The 23,064-nt window shown below is 41.6% G+C and overlaps 1 protein-coding gene across 4 annotated transcripts in view; it reads left to right on the top strand.

Annotated features, from left to right (window-relative positions):
- map7d1a (MAP7 domain containing 1a) overlaps positions 1–23,064 on the top strand; it is a 54,036-nt gene that overhangs the window by 3,202 nt on the left and 27,770 nt on the right. For all 4 annotated transcript variants that reach the window (XM_084052002.1, XM_084052000.1, XM_084052001.1 and 1 more), the window contains exons 2-3: positions 17,514–17,705; positions 22,271–22,339. In XM_084052002.1, coding sequence (XP_083908128.1) covers positions 17,514–17,705; positions 22,271–22,339 — 261 coding nt within the window. The remainder of the gene's footprint in view (positions 1–17,513; positions 17,706–22,270; positions 22,340–23,064) is intronic.

Raw genomic sequence — 23,064 nt, 5'->3', positions numbered from 1 at the left:
TCGATCCATTATTATTTTCTTTATGCTGTTATGCCGTGATGTTAAATGTCCTCAGTAGCCAAGGCAAGCTGCTTCACCCTGGCTTGTGCAGGCATAGACACATTGAGCATAAAGAGCTTAAGCAGACTGACAGGTCGTCTTCTATTTTGTAACACAGGGAGAACTCACCAGCCCCGACTGCCAAGCGTGCAGTGAATGGGATCAGCCAGCTACTCTTGAGCCCCTGGAGCTATCACATAATTGGGGAAAATGTGCACCGGTGTCCCCCTTTTTTTCGGGACAAAGTTTCATAGTGGCTTTACAAATTGGTAGTGGGCAGAAACCTAGGGTCGTCCTAGATTCATTTGCTTATTATAGGCACAGTTGCTCTACTCGGCGGTAGAAAACAAGGTTTTATGCAGGATTTATTATGAGTATTATGTGACGATGATGCATCCATGTTGTAATTGGAGGCTAATCGGGTTTGGCATGAAATATGAACTTGAGTGGTTTGCCACTTTCAAATTACCTTAGTTTGAAGAGAATAAAATGCTCAGGAGTCTAAAAACAGGGCAGCGACATATAAACCTCATCCTTCACTGTTGGAAAATAACTGGAAATTTGTGAATATGGTTCGTCACCATAATAATTCTTCCGTTATTGAATCTGTGAAACCATATCCATGTTGCACATACTGCATGCCTTACTGTATGGATGCTGAAAGCAGGCTGAATTCAAATACAGTATTCCCATGTCTGCTTTCAAGATCAAAGCAGCTGTCCCAGAAATGTACTCTTCCTGTGTGCTGAGCTTGCAGCAGTACAAAATAGATACATTTACAAGTGCAACATTACTTTCACCGCTAAGTTACTGAAGGAAGAGTGTGGCACAAAATAGATTATTTAAAAATAAATGTCCTTGTTTATTTTCTTTTGCCAAAGTGAATAATATTATTTATATTCATTCCATTACACTACACATGATGCAGAGAGAATACCTCCTATATCTAGGCCATATCCCACAACACAATGGCTTAATTCAATATGTATGGCTGAGCCTGAAACACATAATTATTATGTCTATCAAATGCCTATTTGCCAGCATGTTAATCCTTTTGGAAGAATTTAGGGAATTCCATGCTTGACCAAAGGGATTAGACAAGTCCCAAATATTCCAAAAATATTAGAATAGGCCTAATGGGAATACAGAGAAAGCTGGAGATATTAATACTTTGCCACCCCCTTTTTCAAGATGCAATTATCTTGTGTGCAGACTAAGGATTAAAGGAGGAGTTCACCCAAAAAATGACTTATTTTCTATCAATTGCACACCCTATGAAGCCTTGAATCCATGGATTCTTTTTTGTTTTTGTCGCATTCTTAAGATAATGATTTGATTCCCGTCTCCTACCGGCTAATGTATCCGGTAGGAGACACAAAGTAGATTATTTGTGTCTCCTACCGGAAATACACACGGTCATCAAATTATTGTCTTAGGAATGCCACAAAAACAAAAATAAATCCATGAAATCAAGGCTTCATGGGGTGTGTAATTGATAGAAAATAAGTCATTTTTTGGGTGAACTCCTCCTTTAAGCTACTACTACAGATACAGATGCCTGTATATTGTGACTTGTTTGATTATTAGCCCAGGCTAATGAAATGGGATGATTCTCACTTGCCTCATGTTCAGAGATGTGCAAAGCCCAATTCAGCAGTCAGCACATTATTATCGTGGGAAACGACTTTGAGACAGATGAAAGAAAAGTGGGAAAGATGTAAGTCAAATCACACAAGTGACAGAACTCATGCCAGCAACACTCTGCTGTTTGAAAACTAGACTATGTTGTTGAGACTGCAGTATTCTTGCGGTAGTAACAATGAGTGGGTGGGAATTCTTTATTGTGGCGTAGGGGGGCCTTGTGCTCTGGCTGTATACTGTGTGTGTGTGTGTGTGTGTGTGTGTGTGTGTGTGTGTGTGTGTGTGTGTGTGTGTGTGTGTGTGTGTGTGTGTGTGTGTGTGTGTGTGTGTGTGTGTGTGTGTGTGTGTGTAATCCTGTGTGTGTGTGTGTGTGGACAATGCTCATGTGTATAGGCCAGGAAGAGTGTTTATTTTTTAAAGCATTTTTTTCATAGACTCTTATCTTCCTCTCAGTGGAAGAGATTAAAGGACAGTACCGGTATCAATACAGACCATTGTCTATTCACAGCTTTGGCAACATATTATATGTTAACTTGTGTCGTAGCCCAAATGCCATTAGTAATATGCTGTTGTTGGGACGTCCTAATCACGTCCCTAGTCGTGATTCAAGGTCCACTGCAGTGGAAACACAAAAATGATAACCATTCACACCTCTCTCACAGAACAGAATAGCACAAATTAAGGCCTAGACTTGTTTTGGCATCAGAACCGTTGTGGAAAAGGGGTATTTATTGGAAGCCTTGCTAGGAGCAAGGATGACGTCAACAGCACCCAGCTGGTGTAAATCACTTGCCTCTCACTGAGGGAACAGAGGATGCTCTCTCCAGTCTCCATCCCATTACTCTGGAAATACAAATAGTGGGAAAAGCCTGTCTTAACCAGCACTCAAAAACTCTTTCAGTCGCCGTCTGCAGTATCTTCCCTGGTTCAACCGATAGCTGCAGAGGAAGTGAACACTACGTGAATGTAGCCATTTGTTTTTTGTTAACATTTGACCCCTCCAACACACAGTGAAGTCTGTTGAATTTATACGGAAACATTTCTCTCTCAGGACAGTCGGGAGTGGGGGGAAAAGGCAAAAGAAAAACGAGCAATGTTTAGTTTGATAACATGCCCTTGAACTTGCCTGCCTTTGAAATTTTGTAATTGACATACCCAGAGTCTATATTTGCTATCACTTCTGCTACCACTCTTGCAGTGATAATAAGTGTAATAATAGTATAGAATGAATGTTGATCCACAAACCCAATCCATTACATGTGTTGGTCATTAGTCACACCTTTAAGCCTGAATTATGCTGTAGGTAGCTGGTAGTTGCATGTGCATGTCGCACACCAAAAATAGCTACACAACACTCTCCTTGCAACACGTTGTGAGCTTGTAGATCTGCTATTTGTGGTGCGTGACACCAGCGCTACAAAGTATAATTCAGGCGTTAGAATTGCGTTGGTGTCTGATAGATGCATAGAGGACATAAATATTTCTAATTTATTTTAATCCCTCAGTGTGGGTTTTTGCTTTTCCTTTCTGAATAACTTGCATTTGAAGGAATAGTTTTAGACACATGTCCCAGTCTCACAGCTTCCCTCACCTTGGTCACCTCAACAAGTGATATGACCCCTTTGATAGAATATGCCTTTGATAGGGAGCTCGGGTGGTGCATGGGTAAAGTACATTCCCACCACCGTCTAGGGGTTCGAATCCACCGTGGTGCGTCCAAACAAAGCTGTGCTGGGAGTGCGATCTTTCACTGCATGCAGTCCTACTGGCTGGGGCGGCACCTGTCAGCGGGGAATGTTGATCGGGAGGAGTAGGACAGAGGCACCATGTCCTCCGTTGGGGACACTGTCCTCACTGGCAGGTGATCCAGTTGGGTAGAACAGCAGTGGCAAATAGTGGGAGGAATTATTTGGCATAACTAATAGACTAAAGATAAAATACTACTTTAAATTATTATAAAAGGAAGATACCGTTGATATTATACAGACGGGGACCACCTCTAATTATTTCATTCTAAATAGATTCAAGGCTAGTATTCAAGCTTAATAATTTAATGCACAATAGTAGGTGTATTAAGTCAAGCTTACAGTATGCTGTCTCTCTAAGATAGGGTATGCAGGATGCGATCATACAGTATGAAATAAAGTATGATATGAAGCAATTTGATTAATCTCCAGGATGTAACTGTATAAAATTTCACGGTGCAGTAGGTTAACAAAATACCACAGTAAGACAGTATACGGTATTATTATTATTATTAACAAACAACATTTGTACTAAGTATTTTGCATTGAAGAAAAATCTTGCTTTATTGAACTGAAACGTGTGTGAGACATGTAGGTTATATAACCATGCCTGACACTTGCGTGGGTGATGTGTGCCCAAAAAAAACATGTGCTGTGTTGGTAGCTTCAGCTTGTAGAAATGTTCTTTTTGGTGCTTGAGTTGCGACACTGTCTGTCATACTATGGAGTATGGCTTTAAAGATTAGTCCAGGATGAACAAGGTGCTTCAACATCGGACACAGACAGCTTATCACATAAGCAATTAGGCCTTGGTTTAAAGTTTAAAGTGCATGGTGTAATTTCCATGATTCAAATTGTTAGGACTGTAGCTATAGGAAGAGTCCCTCATCAAAACGTTTGGACAAAGGTTGGTGGAACATCTTTCCACAGGGTTGCACAGGAGTTGAACTGCAATGGGGTGGTGCACTAAATAGCGAAGCCACAAGCTGTCTCACAAATGACCCTTCACTTTCATAACATGAGACCCCTTGTAACATTCCCATCAGTCATTTAGAGAGCTTCCCTCAACCTCTGCCTCGCCATGTATGCCTTTGATTGACTTTCTTTTAGCCCTCCTGGGCTGAGGGCTCATGCTGTGGTGGTGTGCCCTAATTTTATTACCAAACGGCTGTGGTGCCCTTTCTGCCTGGGACGCCATGGCAGTAAGGACACAGGGAGGGAACTCTTGCTTACAACACCGTGACCGCTTCCTGCCACCTCCACCAAGTCTGTAAATATCCCCAGACTGGTCCTCCTGCAAAACTCGGTCACCACCACCAGACTCATTTGCTAATATTAGACACAGACCCTGTTCAGCTAAAGGGCACAGTTTGGGTTTTCATGACCTTGACCTGCCAGTGCTCTCCATGCAAAATCTATCCATCTATCCAATAGCATTTTGATAACTCTCGTGGTTGAAGACCCTGTCCAGTCCGCATATCCCTGGGTGTTGTTTTAAATCTCAGAACAATCATCTCTGGTCGATACATGTACTGTACATGTTAATTATTTTTCTCCCTAATTCCTCTCTAAATGAGCTTTACAGGACAGTTTTCTTTGCTCTGTCTTTGCCCTCATTTGGTCCTTATCCAATAAATGATGCATACATTTGAGTCTACAGAATTCAGGTGATCCAAGGGTATGCACGCAAAACACACCACAACCAAAACAAGCCAGTGACTTCCTCGTGGATGGGATGGTTGGTGGTGGCGACTTATGGCAGACTCGGGTGGAGCACTTGTTTTGTTTCAGTCAACGTCCCTCCGTACTTCATCATTCATTTTTGTGAGGCTCTGATTGGTATGTGATGTCGCACTTGTGAGTTGCGTGTGGTCCTGCGGTCAATCCTCTTTTCAGTGAATGCTAGTCTGAAGTTGTAAAATGGAGATATGCAGTCTTGCAGAGTTTGTATTTAAGGATTTGTATTCAAGACATTCTTTCACCTACCCTTTTAGTAAAGGTGTTCATCCCTGAACTCAGTGAACTGAGCCATAGCCAGGGAAATGTTTTTAAATAGTGCCACTGGCACTGCCATTGAGTCTGGACAGTTTGATTTCCTCCCGTTGTTGATGTCAGCTGTTGAACATGCACAGTTGCAAAGGGGTTTGAAATTAAACATTTGCCTAACCTTGTGGTTGTATTCTTGTGGAACCTCCAATTGGATCTCAGGCCAGCACAAAACCTCAGAAATGTGGGGTAGAGACATTCAGAATCTAAACTCGTAAGGGTGATTTATACTTAGTTGCGCGCCGGTATTGCGCACAGAAAATAGCCAATCTACAAGCTCACAACATGTTGCAGTGCAACACCAGTGCACAACTGTAAGTATAAATCACCCAAGGGTATAATGAGGGCTGTTGGACTTAATGGCATGGTGAATGTTCACAAGATTGGTGCTGAGGGCTGATGTTTGCTCAAAGCAATGGTTCTGAAAATGACTACTGTACACTGGAATGAACAAACAACCTTATGCAACACACACACGCACGCACGTACACACACACCGTGCCTCTGTTGCCAGAGGAGATATACAGAGACTGGGCTTGCAGGGGTTTTCAATTTAATAGATATTGAAATCTAATTTGCACATAATATCTAACCTCATCACAATCCTGTTTCCTTTTGCCTCACATCTTCCCACTCCCATAACTAGAGGTAGAAATAGCAGATGTACAAACTCACAAATTCTCACAATGTGAATTGTTGTGAGCTTATACATAGGCTATTTCTTTTTTGCTTTTAAGTTAAATGTTCTCAATTGGAAACTTCAATAAAATCTGTGCTTTTGCACTTTTTAATAGAATGTCATTCAAAACGTCAGTAATCAGTGGTCCAGGACTTGGATCGGGATCGAACTCAGAAATCTGCCATTGTTTGGGCTCTACACAGAACCCTCTGAGGATGGGCTAGTCAATAGAATCAATTAAAGACGTGGATAAATCTAGACATTGCCTGTGTGAGAACTGAGCAGATCTATTAAATATTGATCTTTCAAGCAAGGGAGTTCCTGATAAAATCAATCTGTCTCGAGTGGGTGGCAGTGTAACAAAAAAGTAAGCTGCAAAACTTTGGGCCGTCCAGACCCATTATTAGGAAAAGGTACCATTCACCCTATAGCTAAATTATTATTGGCCCTTCCCATACTATGACAGGGGACCAGGCACACCCCCCTCCCTTCCCTTCTGAGACCAGGGAGGATTAGACCACCGTCACTCCCAACCCCCAAGGGGATGTGGAACAGGTTGCCAGGGGCAACGGCTCGGCATGCTGATCATTGCTGGCTATGTGTGGGAGCTTGTCCAGCCATGATATCTGTACTGCTACTGCCCTGATGTAATTGAGAATGAGCATGCTGGACCATATCATTTTGGACCATATCAATTTGTGTGTGTGTGTGTGTGTGTGTGTGCACATGCACTCAACTTTGCAAGTTTGTCAGTGTTGCAAACACAACTCACAGGGACCCCAGGGATCACCGCTGTTTCAGATAGGCAGGGCATTTACTTCATCCCCATGATGTCTTTGAGAAGGACGACGGCACTTGGGAGGAGAGCGGCAGCTAAATGCCAGGCATTGTCCCAAGGTCTGGGCCAGGTGACAGGAATGAAAGCTGTGGCAGTCACCAACAGAGACATGACTATTCACTGGCCAATTGGTATGCAACATAGGAATGCCGTCTGCAGCCCCATGGTTGGTATGCAAAAATATTCTTTATTATGAGAATGAGATCAACTGTAGCCACACAAATCAATGACCATTGTTTCGTTCACTTCTTGTTTCATTCACTTCTTCTGTCTGTGATAACATGGTCAAAGACAAGGTGTCAGGCTACATCTGCTCGTGATTGTGTTTTTTATGCAGGGGACCGCACATAATTTAATGATATTTCTCTCAATGGCCACTGAAAATCACACTGCTCTTTTTTTTTGCAAGGACAGGAAACAGCTGTTCATGAAAAACTTTGCAAGAGCTCCAGTCACACACGTGCGTGCACATCCACATGGGCGGGCTTGGCGCAGAATCAGTGGTTGTTGTTTACACTGCGCTTCCAGTGTGTCTGGGCCCCCTCTGCCTCTTACATCACCCCATCCGGGGTGAGAGAGAAGCAGGGCAAATGGGCGAGGGGTTAGGGGGGTGCCGATGAGGTAATTCATTAGTTCCCTGTCCCGGCCCAAATGAGATGCAGATCCATTCTCTTTTCTGTTTCCCAAGTCCCCCCCCTACTTTTTTCTTATTTTTTTTTGGTGCCACCCTTTTCCCTTCCCACTCTTTTGATTTCATGGCCTGCACTCTGTGCTACTTCCTACTCTAGCGTCTTGTTTGCCTCATTTACATTTCACAAGAGAATGTGCTGCATTTCCACCCTGCTTACTAAGTGATCAGTTTTTTGGCAAGTTAACCCAAGTCTTTTATTTCTGCTGCATGGGTTGTTTTGGTTGTGATTTTGCGACTGTTCAAAGTCCTTGTATCAGAAGCCTTGAGTTATTCATGGTAGTGGGCTATAACAAACTGAGTAGGGTTTATGACTAAAATTATAATTCAGATTATTTTGCTGAATATTGTAATCACAATTATTGATCACACGAATATTTTTGGTGGGAAAAGACAATTTCATACTATTTTCAATGCCATTGCTCATTGTGCTTATTACTAGCAATAATATCTTTGGTCAAACAAACTGCATATTCACTCCCAATTTTCTGCAGTAATCTGAAGACTCACCTCTTCAGACTCCACATTAGCCTGTAGCACTTGACCTAGCCATGCAGACTTATGCAACGGTTAAAATGTAATTAGATGGCATGTTATTTAGACTGATTCTAGGTTCTTGGTTTACCTGTGATGCTAGTTTACTGAGGCACTACTACACTGTCTCTCTGCATTTGATGTATGTGTTTACCTTGCTTTTTGTAAGCCGCTCTGGATAAAGAGCCGTCTGCTAAATGCCTAAATTGTAAATGGCAATGGTCTCTGACTGTGATTTGTATTTAGCTAGCTAGATGGATGGAGAGATGGGTTGTACAATGATCTGGTTAGTAACCATAACCACTGAAGCCATACATATTTTATACTATTTGAAAATAGACAATTTACAATCTCACAGTGACACATTGTGAGCTTGAAGATGAAGATCTGCTATTTATGAAAATGTTAGCCAATTTTGTAAAATGTTCACCTCATGACATGCTCATAATAGGGATGCCAGGTTGAACTTGGTTAACCCTGGTGTAATGGTGAGGAGACATGGGCAAGGTGCAACAGTTGATCAAATCAGATGTTTGAATTAATTGCCAAATTTGTTTCACAATTACATAATAGCGAAACCTAAAATCACAATTTTCAATTACTTTCGAGTAATTGTGCAGCCCTGTAGTCCTGTAACAGAGACAATCCTTGATTGTTGTTGCTTCATTTGGCAGGGATGTATTTGAGAGTGCAGTTCTTCTTGGCTTCATAAATAATCCATTGCTTGTCCTATATTTTCATCCAGACTAGTACCTTCCTTGGCAATGCATTGGGTGTTGCAGTGATGAATACATTGTGATTGGTCGCAGTCATGTGACCAAGATCATTTTAAACCCAGTACTCGTGCATTTGCCTTGCACTCTGTGTTGGTGTATGTTTGTATCAGAGGGAAGTATCGTTTTCCTAGTTTCACATTCCTATGGCATTTCTCGACCAAGACTAAACTGTCATTGTGTAAGTTCTGTAATAATGTTTTGTCATGCTTTGACAGTTCCATCATAGAGTGCTGTTGTAAACATAGGTGTGGTTCATTGTCTGGAGTCTCTCGTTCAGTGGATACAGCACACCAGCAGTGGTATGCTGCTTCCACGTTCTGAGAAAGCGGCGAGGTTCAATGCATAGTCTATGGAGAGGATCGAACGCCGCCTTCCTCTATAACAGGTGTAAGGTAAACCCGACTGGAAACTTGTTTTGCAATATCGGTATCGGTCGATTTGACCATGCAATTACATCGTAATTGGATATTGGCCTAAATTTCAATACCGTGCATCACTAATCATTTTTCAAATGTATTCAGTGTCTCTTCAGTGTGTACTCATGCAAGGCTGGGGCAGTAAGTACAGTTTATCACAGAAAAGCAGGCTTGCTTTTCTTGCTAGGTCTGTGTGATATACAAAAGCAATCTAACGTGCTGTGAAAAATCACATTCTGCAGCGATATTTATTCACCATTCTAAACAGCTTTTACTTCTCTGTTCACTCAGGTTGTTGTCAGCAGAATTGTAACCAATTAACGCACATTTAGTGGAGTGTGGTTTGGAAGGAGAGAGCAGTTTGAATACACAAAGAGCTCTTGTGTTCTCTCCTAGCATTTTGAGCCATCACAGCCCTCTTGATAGTTTCACAAATAGGCTAATATGTTGGACCAACATCTCCCTCTGACAGGGAAATGGTGCTGAGTCTGAGCTAATTACCTGTGGATTCCCAACCTGCTATTCTGTTGCCACACTGTGCTCACGTATGCATGCATGCATTTTCATCGGCAGGGTGTCTCTTCGCTAAGGTATTTTCTGTTGAGTTCTGGACATAACTGTCATTTCAGTAGTCTTTGTTATACACATGGGATCAACTGAGTGCCTCGGTTTTTGACACCTGCAGCTAGAGAAGGAATGGAGGCCCCATGGGGGGGGGGCGAGGGTGTCAGGGGGCTGACCAGGCCAAGGAGTGCAGAGCAGCACTGACGGTGTGATGATGATCAACATGGTGAACAAGCACAACACGCATGCCGCAGATTCCTAAAACTCCTCTGACCCAATTTCCAGGCCCCCCCCCCTCCCCTGCTCGCTCCTCTTGTTTCTTTCTGTGGGACGACCATTCGGTTGTCATTTGCAGAAAAAAAAAAAAGTTACATAATGCTAGAGAAAGGTGTTGGACAGAGAAAGAGACTAAATACTAGGACATCCTAACTACTCAGATTGTGGCGATTTATCGATTGTCTGATGGTTACATTCTGACCAACGTTTATTCATTGAGCAGTTGTACGATCAAGTGTGCAGTCTTCTAAAGTCTTGAAGGAGTAGTTCACCCAAAACAAATATTTTTTTCTATCAATTGCACACCCCATGAAGCCTTGAATTCATGGAGATTTTGTTTTTGTCGCATTCTTGAGCCAATAATTTGATGACCGGGTCATCGGTCTGTTGGAGACTCTTTGACTCTTTCAGTCTCCTACTTAGACTCCGCCGGTCATCAAATTATTGGCGTAGAAAATCTAGACCAAAATCTCCATGAATTCAAGGCTTCATGGGGTGTGTAATTGATAGAAAATAAGTAATTATTTTGGGTGAACTACTGCTTTAAAAGAGAATCACATAATGTCTACAGTATCTGTATACTGCATATACTGTATTGCTACAGTACGGTATATCCTTTTTCATCATTCACTGGTCCTTAATGGACTGTGCCAAAGTAATTTTCCATGTTCGGTGTAGATGCAAGGAGACTTGAGACCCCGAGAGGTATCTGAGTGGACCCTGAGCGGTATCAGAGTGGATTTGTTGCGGATTGATTAATGCGAATGAATAATGCAAATGGTGAGCGCCATGTCTTGTGCAGGTGGGCTGATCGTAGTCGCCCCCCCCTCTAGGAACATGGATTGTAAATGTAAAGATTGTGAGGGTACTGTATGTCCAAAACCTTCACCCCATCCAACTGAGAAGAGATTAGGCAAGATTAAACATTAACCCATTAAGACCTGGAACTGTGTCATTTTTTGATTTGAGCTAAAAAGCATTATTTTACACTTTGGGCTATTCAAAAATAGCAGATATACAAGCTCATAGCGCGGCACCGAGTGCCGCGCTACGAGCTTGTAGATCTGCTATTTTTGAAAATTCGTGAAAATTTGTGCAAATCTTTGAATATATATATTTTTAAAGCGAACATCTTTGAATATATATATTTTTAAAGCGAACATTTTTAACTCAAATCTTTGCTTCTGGGGGTCCCTGGAACAAAATATTTTGATGGGGGCCGGCGGCCAAATACATATAATTTTGGGGGTCCTTGACATGAAAAAGATTGAGCACCACTGATATAGAAACATACGTTTTTCAGAATACTGTTGAGATTTAGGAGACATGTAGAATCGGCTTCAGGTCTCAATGGGTTAACCCATTCAATCCGGGTACGCATCTGTGTCATTTTAGATGCCTTTGGCTATATTCAAAAGCTCATAGCACGGCACCGAGTGCAGCGCTATGAGCTTGTAGATCTGCTATTTTTGAGAATATTTTTTGTGAAAATGTGTGCAAATCTTGAATATATATACATTTTTATTAACTCAAATCTTTGCCTCTAGGGGTCCCTGGAACAAAATATCCGCGAATGAATACATATCATTTTGGGGGTCCTTGACATGAAAAAAGTTTGACTTTTACAAAAAGGTTTGTAGTATAGCAACAAAGAGTTAAAAATGTTCGCTTTAAAAAACATATATATTCAAAGATTTACACGATTTTTCAAACATAATTAGCAGATCTACAAGCTCGTAGCGTGGCATTTAGTGCTGCGCTATGAGCTTGTAGATATGCTATTTTTGAATAGCCCAAAATATTAAATAATGGTTATAGCTAAAAAGAAAACGGCTAACCTTGAAGTCTAGTCCTTCTGTTAGCCCATGTATTGTTTGGAATGATGTGATGGAATGATGATGAATGATGATGGTGTAATAAACAATTTTGTAGGTGATCTCAAACGTGAACACGCACACAACACATCACTTAATCACAGAAGAAACTGGCATGTTCGTTTTATGTGAGTCAAATTGTCTTTCACAACTCTGCTTTGATTATGCCTGTAGCGTTGACTTGTTCCTGAACGGATGTCGAAATGGCATTTAGTACATGTTCAAATAGCATTAGGTTTTCTTGTTTAAAGTGCGGTATGCTTATGTGTTCCTGTCTTGTTTGCTTTGAGGGGTCACTGCCCAGAGATTACAAATTTTGTTCCTCTGATCTATAACAATAACAGGTCAGTATACCAGAAAGTCCAGGAATTATCCTGAATTGGCCTCTGTGCCCAGTGTGTTGCACATCTCTAGAACCAGATGTACTCTTTCCCAATAAAGAAGAACATGGAAGCCCATTTCCATTACGAGTTTTGTGTTGTTGTTGCGACTTCTATCTCAGAATTCAGAATTCGTTTTTTTTCTTCTTGCAATTGTGACCTAGGCCTATATCTTAGTTTTTTCCCCTGATTGAGACGATCTTTTTTTTTTTTTTTTATGTGCAAGTGTGCCTTATATCTCAGAATGTATTTTCTAAATTTTCCTAGCTCACATTTGTGAGAATAATATCTGAATTCTGAGATATAATGTTGCAATTGCAAATATAAAACATGGAAGTCAGAATTGTCAGAAAAAAACAACACACAATTAGGCTCCTTTTTATAAAAAATATTCAGTGGTGGAAATAGGTTCTAAGTCCAATGTTTGTTTATTTATTATTTTTGTATTCCTGCAATTCTTTTATTCTGTGCATTTTACTATTCTGGTCTATCAACATCGACCATCAGTCCTCTCCTCTCCCTTCAGTAAATTCCCATTCCTGTTCAAGAGCATCAGATATCATTGGTATTCAAAATGGTGTTGCCTCCGGGCCATGATCTTACATTGTGTCTGTCATTGACAGTATAGAGATCATGACTGATTTGTGTGATCAGTCACCCATGGTCACTGCTAGCACAGCCACTGCTTTATGACTTCAATTCCCTTGGTGCCCGCAGCTCACAAGGTATTATATGACTCTTGTCTGTCAACGCTGCACTTGCTGCTCTCACGTTTGGGACCCTTACGTGTTGTATCGAATCCAGTGGTTTCCAACCTTTTTCATATCAAGGTCCATTATTTATTAGGCATTTGAACCACCATTTGATGAGATTTAGCCTCTCAGACCCAAGACTTAGAATATTTTGTCATCGTTGGATAAGACTTTGTCCACAATTCCACGCTGTATTGATATTGGTACCATAGGAGAGATGACAGGCAAACGTTGATCAAAATAACAATTATTTAATTAAGTAATGCAGATGTTTAACAATAATTTAACTCTTGAGAGTGTAAAATGAAACCAAATGGACCCTTAAGGGTCCATTTGGTTTAATTTTACACTCTCAAGAGTTAAAGGTCTATAAGGGTCCATTTGGTTTCATTTTACGCTCTCAAGAGTTAAATATCTATAAGGGTCCATTTGGTTACCAAGTTACCAACTCCATCATTTAGCTGGGGACCACCTGGAACCCCCTCAAGGACCACTGGTGGTCCCCGGACCACTGGTTGAGAACCACTGATCTAATCACAGTGGGTCACTGCAGTTGTAGGATAACAGTGTACAAAGACAAGAAGGATTGTTTGAGATTCTTTTAATTTTTTCATTACAATATTGGTATATCTCTTGTCTTGGTTCTGATTTTGTAAATTGACGAACAGATCTAGTTATGATTTAAGTTGAATCATTTGAGATACAGAATCTTGAGTGCACTGACGGACAGGAGGACACTACATTACATTATTACAGGTGGTCCATGTGAAAATGTTTTATAAAAAGTACTATATTGTACCTTTTTGTTAAATGTATCAAAAACATGTTTCAATAATATTTCAAACAACAACAAATTTAAGACAATCTTTTGAACTATTGAGGTGATAGGTGACAGGTGTAGTGTGGTAGCCTGGTAAACCCTCCCTCCGGAAATCTCATTTCAATTCGATTTCAGAAAGGAGTCTGGTCTGAAACGCCTTCCTCCAATAATCGCTCTGCTCAGCGAACCGACGAGCCTATCAGCGTCGTCGCTCATTGTTCTGTGATTGACAGCGACAGTTGGCCAATCAGGTGGCGAGTTCGAGTGAGCCCGAATGAACCCGAGTGCAGCCTGAGAGCCGCCGACAAAAGACGAACGGCAGCCATTGTTGTTGTCCGAGTGCCGTCACTTCTTACTTTCAGTTTTATAACGCTTTCAAACTTCTTTTTTGAGGCACGGAATTTACTTATAAGATATCGTTTGGATAGAATTTAGTTGTTTAACTTCATATATGTGGTCAATTAATCATGACAGAGCCTATTTAAAAATATAAATTTAGAGAACCGGCAGGGGCGGGGAGTGACACGCATGTATCCCAATAAGGCAACCTATTTTCGGCATGGCCGTCCCAAAAGTCCCGTTGCGTCACATAGTCTGGAGCTCGTCAAAATGAACTGCTCATTGGCTGAAGGGGAAAATGATCATTGGTTGAAGGGGTTGTCAGTCAACGGTATTACTCCCGCCCAACTCCAGCCCACAGCGATTATTGCAGAAAGGCGTTTCAGACCAGACTCCTTTCTGAAATCGAATTGAAATGAGATTTCCGGAGGGAGGGTTTACCAGGCTAGTAGTGTGGGGGGGGGAGCTTGAAATGAAATAATGACTGTTAAGGTGTTGAAATACTTTGTTACACACATTTAAATAATTTCTTGCATGCATTATCGTGCAGTGCTGCGACATGTTGAGATTGTACTAGATCGCCTATTTTCAGGGTGTGACACTGGCCAGCAACTAACTCTAAATCTTTCATTAAGATCATTGTTAAATATTAACATTCCATCATTGTCAGCTTTTTGACTGACTGACTCATTTACTGTGACATACAGTATGTATATATGGTTGTTGGGAGGTCCTTGAGGATTTTAGCAGCTCTTCGTTTCATCATTTTTAGGTAGACTTTTCCCCTGGAGATATTGCTCTAGCTATCAAGCCTCCATGGCGATCCAAATTCACCTTAAATTTTGTTGTGGATTTCAACTTGACCTACAGATAGTACGCTGCCTAATGTTTTTTCTTTGCCGCAGAGTGATCCAGAACTGTACATTAGTCTTCAATGCCATGGTATATAGTTAATGTACCACACCATATCAGATTGTGTGTTATGACCAACTTGTTCCTTGAATATTTTCCCTCTACAAATCAATAATAATACTAATTGGAATTGAGAATCCATGTTAATGTTACCCTAATTGATATGTTAGCCTATAATCCTGGATTGGACCTTTACTATATGTGGATCATGGAGCGAGAATATTTTAAGTATATACTGTAACTTGACAGAAATTGTGAAAAACTATGGAAATACATTTCCATATTACTTCATTGTCTGTGCAAAACTTGTACAGCTTTATGATTAAAAGTTTGCAATTTTCTACATACGTAATTGGACAAGGCCCCAAATTGTTAGTGAAATTACACAGCAATAGCAGATTCCAATATGTATTCCCCACTCCCTCGTCTCACTGTCATCCCCTCCTTTGCCTCTCTCTGTCATCGCAGTGTTTTGGCTGCAGTCCCATTGCCTTGTGGAGAGCACAACAATGGCTTCTCTCTTTATGAGAATATCCATGCTGGAGGAATGGTTATTTAACAGCGGCAGGCTTTGACAGAGGGACCACAGTGTCTTGTCTTTCAAGCATGCGCCTTCATAGACTCGGCTCAGCTCATGCAACCAGACCCACTCTGTTTTTGTCTCTCTCTCTCACTCACTCTCAACTTTCGTCTCTCTGTCCCTGGTGCCTTGTCCAAGTAAGGGTCATCACAGTAACAGCCCAGCCTCCATTTCCCAGATTGATGACATAGCTTTTCCATGCCTAGCTGAGCTCAGGCTAACTTTTCCATGAGCTCTGATATCTTACTGTGTGCAGTGGATCAGTAACTACAATAACAACGAGAGGTTGGCTCCGCTGAATTTTGTTGGACTGTTTGCTGTTCACCGCCACCTTTTGTCTGGTCTGTGTGTCAAAACAATACAGAGCTTCTAAGATTTCTAGTCTAGCCATCCTGTAAGTTTCACTCACGTGAGAGCAGCTGGCTTAGAAATAAACCACAAGTGCATTGTTTGGAGGAGACATTTGATAAAGAATGCTGTAACCAATTCTCCATCTCTAAAGTTGCATGGCATTGGCCCAATTCCCCGCCAGCATTCTGCATTGAATAGCACAGCACTTACATAGTAAATCTCATGTTCGGTCACTGTCTTCTGTTCGACGGCCCACCCACTGACTGTTTGTGTTGTTTTTAGCCTATGTGTGAATAATTTAAAGTGCGTTGCCCCAGTGTTTCCCCTCAGAGACTGTGTGGAAGAAATTGTGCATCCAGAGGACTGCATAGGGAACCATGGGTGGGGTATTATTGGGGACAGTGCTGAGTTGACAAAGCCGAATACCCTCATCTCCCCCCCCTCCTCCCCATAGAGGGTCTTTGTTAGGCCGCTACTCCCCAGGCAAAGTTATGTTTGAGCAGGAGATTCAAGCTCTGTATCCTGTGAGTCAGCCTCCCGACAAAGTAAAGTAGAGAGCTCGACTGCTCCTTTATCAAAACACCTTTTAACATTTCTGGAAATCCAAAATGACGGATGAGAGTGGCTTAACGGTGTTCCTCAGAGACACCCGTTCATTCCTCTCAGTGGAATCATCAAGAAGCTGAAAAGCAATAATAGTGTTTTGTTCAGGCCATTCCCCTGGGCCTTGTTGTCTGTAGTACATCAGAAACACTGGAGAAGTGGTTTTAAGGAGAGGAGCTGCCCTTAAGAGATATTATGCCGCAGTGCCACCGACAAAAGTGTGTAATCTCCTTTTGCATAGTACTGTTGATGATATGGCTTCACAGTAGAGGAAAACCTTGTTGGCAGCACAAGACCTTAGTGTGACTCTTTAGCGGCCTGTTGGGGATTTGTGTGTATTACTTATATGAATAATGTAATTTTGTTGTGACTAACTTTGTGCTGCTTTTTCAGCCAGGTCTCTCCCTGCAAAGCAGATTTTTTTAATCTGACCAGGTTAAATGAAATACAGTATAGCTGTGTCCACTTAGACGCCACCCTTTACACATGACACATGAAACTCATGTTGACATATACGTCACCCTGGCGGAGCTGCAAAGGCCTTACAGTCAGAAGAGGAATGAAGACAAACGGGTTGAGTTCCGTCTCTCTGTGCGCCTGCATTGATTCGCACTGTGTCATTTTCTCACTTGTTTTCTCCTCTTCTGTCTCTCCAACCAGCTCCCCATCCAGAAATGGACACAAACCCCACGCGGCCCGACCCGGAGGGGGAGAGTAGTCCCCCAAAGACGGACCCAACCGAGAGAATGGAGTCCCCTGCAAAGAAAGACACAGAGCGGAAAGTGTCAACGCCCACAAAACCTGACATCATTTCCAAATTGCCTGCTTCGCCGAGCCCCAAGTCAAAAAGGGGTAAGCACTCAAATGTTTGATATGATGATACATTTTCATGCTCTGCTGTACAGCGTTTGTAATGTAACTAGTATAGATTTGAGTGGCTTAAAGGTGAAACCCCTAATGGAACTTCAATTATCGGACATACTGTAGCTGGGCTTTGAAGATCTAAGGCATTGCTCCCTGATAATGGAGCAATTACATCTCTGCACTCCAAAGGACTCGGGTCAAATCTCTGGGGGAAAGGAAATGCTTCAATACCACAATAATAGTGACCACATGCTTTCAGGACTGGCTTTAAATCCAATAGTCTGCTGTTAGTTTATCTTTGTTAGCATTAGCACAAGACACACTCTTCCAAGTGAGAACAATGTTGCAAAGCTCTAGCAAAATTGCATTTCTGAAGAAAATGTATAATAAAATGTGGACATAATTTGATCCCATTTGATAAGTGAGCGCTAGTGCTAATCGCTGTCTATCTCCCTTGTGTCTGGGGTTAGTATGGTAATCACCTCCGGTCCCCTGTGAACTGTGGGCCGACAGAGCGGGAATCGGGATCCCATTTCAGTAAGTGATGCCAAGAAGGGCATTGGACCTGACCTGGGATCTGTGCCATGGTGTTTCCATAATACCACTGCTTGTGCATTGGCAAGCAGTGCAATGCAAATGCTAAGGAACGTGTTTGGGTTTTTTGTGACTGTAAGCCTCTTTTCTCTCTCCCCTTTATTCTTTGTCCATTAATCCACATACCGCGGCCTCGTTCTTTATGCCCATAGAGTGAGGTGATGGGGGGGAAAAAACCCTGATATCCCTAATAGCTTCTGAAATCATAACGGAACTGTCGGTATAGAATCCTTGCTATTGCATTGTCAGCTCAAGGCCTTCGTGGGATTCCTAGTTTATGTGTCTCCCCAGTAATGGTCATGTCTGGTCTATTTCTGAAAGAAATGTACTGTTTATTCTTGAGTGTCCTGATTCCAGAAGTGACACACTTTCCCATTTTGTCCTCTTGAGTTCCTTTTCCACTTAATGTTTATCAGTGGAGTTTTGCCCAGAGGTGTAAGAAGAGGGGATTGAGTGCCACTCAAACTTAATTAGTCAAATGAAATGGTGAGGACTGTGGCTCAACTGAGAGAGTAACTTCTTTTGCTCTTGTATAGATACATTGTGGCTTAAATCTCAGCCACCTTTCCCTGTGACAGTGGAGATGGCACTTGGCTACTGTCCCTCAAGCCTCCCCTCGGGAACGTGGTGTCACTGTCGGACAGGGGTCTCATTTCCTCAGTTTAGCCTCATTTGTTTATATTCAGATGCCATTGATTGACTAAAAGCACAGGTTATTCCGTCAGATTTTGTGTGCAACAATAGTGAATACAAAATAACACATTTACATCCACACTGTCTTTTTTTTTTCCATTATTTAGTTTTTTTTGCCTACACTACCTGCCATATAACAACACAAAGCTGCTCCTTTTACTCTGATTTAACACATAGCTGTTATTTTGACTAGGTGCCAGAGAGTGCACAGAATGTGGAGCTCTCACTCCAGGTTTATTCTGGGTCACTCTGTTTTTGCCTTGTGTGTTCAACTTATGATAGACACGATGGGGAACTGCAAATAGCACATAGCAGCACCATAGTTGATCCTACTAGACACTATGAGATTTACAATGCTTAATGGCAGCGCAGGTTCAGCCATTAATGTGTCGATATTGATATGATTATCTAAGTTCTACTTTATTATCCCCTTGGGGAAATTTGTATTTGCATTTGACCTGTCTTAACTACTTGGGAGCAGCGAGCAGCCACGGTGCAGTGACTGGGGACCAATTCCATGCAGTCACAATGCCAGTACCTTGGTCAAAGGCGATGACAAGAGTATGTACCTAACGCAATGCATGTCTTTTGGTGATGTCAAATATTATTTTTATACTGAAATGGCCTACATTTCAGCTCAACTGATACTAGAGTGCCATATATTTCTATTATGCTTTATTTGCATATAGTTCAGGTACGCTAGCAGCGTGCTGATAATGCTGTCCATTGAGTGAAGCCAGAGATGTTGTCATTTTGTTAGTGCAAGTGCACTGGTGACTTCTCAATGTTCCAGTGGAAGGCCAAAGGGCACTGATACTGTACCATGTCCAAAGTAGGCTTGGAATGGTTGCATGTTCAGTGGAAACCCCATAAAAGTAGGTCAGAGATTGTCATTACAGGAGGCTCCATGGCAGATTGTTTTCACGTGTGGAATGATTAGCACCTCACTCTATTAGAGAACGAGATGCTTTGCCTTTGATGTGGAACATATGGTCTGTTTGGATTGAGGGGGTGATGTTATGGCAAGAAGGCAAGTTGCTCAGAAATGATCATGAACCTGACCCACATAGAGTCCCCTGTTGGCTGTTATAAAAATAGAATGTTGCATACGTAATGTAATACAAGTATTATCATGATACAGAAGTTCTGTATTGGCCAGAGCAGTGCATCATTTAAAAAATAAATTTGTGACCATTTAGAGCAACCCATTTGTCTCAGCAATTTGATTTACAGTGCACGGACAATAGGACATATATATTTTTGTTGCCTGCATGTGTGCAGAACACATGAACGTATACATCCAGCGGTGCATCATTTATGTGACTACTTGTGTTATTATGCAGCTATTGAAAGAATTGATTTCAATTCAATATTTTCTGGAAATTACATAAAAGCAATTTATGCATTATTGCCAAGTGCCAACTTCAGTCGATGTGGATCAAGGGAAGTGTTTTCATGGGGAAGTAGGCCCAGTGATAATGAAAGATGAGCTTTTAGAGAATACCCGTGGTATCTGCCATACTGGGGATACAGTTAACAATAGATGCCAAAATGTTTGTGTATTTTGATTTTAAAAGTCCAATCTTAATTACTTCATGTCAAACAAATATGTCATGCATGATTACATAAGCAGATACTTACCAATTGTAACCACTAACTAATATCATGATATCAACCCAACAGTACTCCAAAATATGTTTCTGAAAACATTTAAGGTGATAAATAAGCAATGCAGAAACTTGATTCAGCGCTGCCTTGTTTGATATTTCTTACTTTGTGTTTTGACGTGACATCCAGGCGGGTCATGGTACTCGCTAAAGCCCCAAATAAGCGCTTATAGCCAGCTAAAAGATGCTCATCTGAACGGCTTCTGGAGGTTCCGAGCTCTGGTGTGGTTCAATCCTGCCCCGTCGTTGTGATTGGTTGAGTCCCGCACACCTATGAAATACGTCACGATATGTAAATGCAATACTCTTCAAGTACTATTTCAGTATATTAGTATTTAAAGCTTGCAGTTGGAAACTTTTCATCCTTTGACCATCCTCCTAATGACTGAGTCACTGAACAGTTCTGAAAGGCAAAAGATTCATGCACAGACACCAGGACGCAAAGATGTCACAGGAGGAAGAGATGTACACACACACACACACACACACACACACACACACACACACACACACACACGCACACGCACACGCACACGCACACGCCAGCCAGCCAGCCAGCCAGCCAGCAGCTTGAGATTTAGTTGGCCTGTAAAGCAGCCATCATGAATATCACCATACCTTAAAATGTTTTGTCCTTTCTCCTTCCTTGGAGACAGGAGTTCACAGTTGCCATTTGTATAGCAGTAGTGTTGAAATATTGACATTGCCCATTCCTGTAGGAAGTATTTCTGTGTGGGACTGTAAGATAAAGAAAGAACTTCACATAGTCATGATTAAGAAAAGGAAGGTAGGCTAAATTGTGCATTCTTATTCCAAAATAAGACAATTACAGTTTACTTACTAGACCCACAATATTGAAAGGTTTTACTGTGTTTTAGTAACCAAGTCTTCAATGCTCATTACTCATTATATCCCAAGGGAAGAACCCAGCCAAGGTGAGACACACTAATACCAGCTATAGTCTTTACCACCTTTCCTGTTCATCTGCAGGGTAATGGGGTGTGAATACCACAAGGACTCAATGCGCACCATGAACAGATATTCCCAATGGGCTTGAGTCAAATAGGCTACTTTTAACAAATAATTTCTAGCTTTTGTTTTAACCTGGTTGGATTACCAGATGGCTGGAGTATATTGCATCAGGGAAATTTACAGAAGGTCAGTTATCTCGGTATAGCAATTTGAATCAATTTGAATACTTTATTTGCATACTTTTTTATGATTGCAATGCAATGTGTTGTGAGCTTGTAGAACAGCTATTTTTGGCATGCACCACCACTGTACGATTAAGTATAAACCAGGCTTAAGAATTATCTGCAAATTATATTTGGCCAGTTTTCCTAGAGTGTATCTCTACCTGTAGATTTGACTGCTTGGACTATCTTATCTCTTAATGGCCGATCTACAAGCTCACAACTGTGTGTGTGTGTGTGTGTGTGTGTGTGTGTGTGTGTGTGTGTGTGTGTGTGTGTGTGTGTGTGTGTGTGTGTGTGTGTGTGTGTGTGTGTGTGTGTGTGTGTGTGTGTGTGTGTGTGTGTGCATGCGACCTCCAATTCACAAATCTGTTTTTCTCTCCATTTTATCTTGTTCTCATCCTAGACATGGTCAAGTCAGAGGACAGGCAAAAGCTTGCCAAGGAGCGAAGGGAAGAGAAGGCCAAATATCTGGGTAAGTTTAGGCAATGATGTCCTTTACACAGATCCTTTACACAGGGAGAGAGCTCCCCCTAGTGTTTGGGGCGGAAAGGGTTGTTATTTTGGCTCCAAGTTACATATGGCATGCACATTTAGCACAGAAAGTTGGGGAAAGCATAAAGGGATAATTTTGGCTTAGATATAATTGCATCTGTGATAAATTAAAACCAAGGCCATGTTTTACTAGTGACTGTCAAAAAGCATTAATCTTTCTGCATGCATGCTCACTCAGCAACTCATTTGCAGTTTTGAAACAATAGCTTCTTGTGTTTGTCTTTTGACTCACATGTGCTTTACCTTGCCTTGGCTTTAAAACGTTACCTTAACCAAAAATGCCTTGATGCAACGATGATTTCACTAAACCTTTGCACAAAATGTTTGACATGAAAACAACCGCAACGGTCTTATTGTGTTCGTTTGTTGAGTTATTTGTTGACTTGTTGTCACTGCACGACACTGTTCATTTATGAAGTCTAATTTATACGTCATTGTGTAACGTGTCGCTTGTCAACCACTGATTTTCAAGCAGGAAGAAAATCATTTATTGTAAGCGAGCGACACGTCATACGATGAGGTTTCACTTTAGGATTAAGACATGGCTGTCTCACACACTACACACTGCTGTCTCTCACACACACACACACTGCGAAAGTGACACACCGCTGGCGCACTGCTTTGCATGATTGACAGTTGCCTTTG

This window comes from Gymnoscopelus microlampas (assembly GCF_963454915.1).
Source record: "Gymnoscopelus microlampas genome assembly, chromosome: 3".
In the NCBI taxonomy this organism is placed as follows: Eukaryota; Metazoa; Chordata; class Actinopteri; order Myctophiformes; family Myctophidae; genus Gymnoscopelus; species Gymnoscopelus microlampas.
Note: the sequence above shows the minus strand (reverse complement) of the source record. Positions and strands in the feature narration are given on the sequence as shown.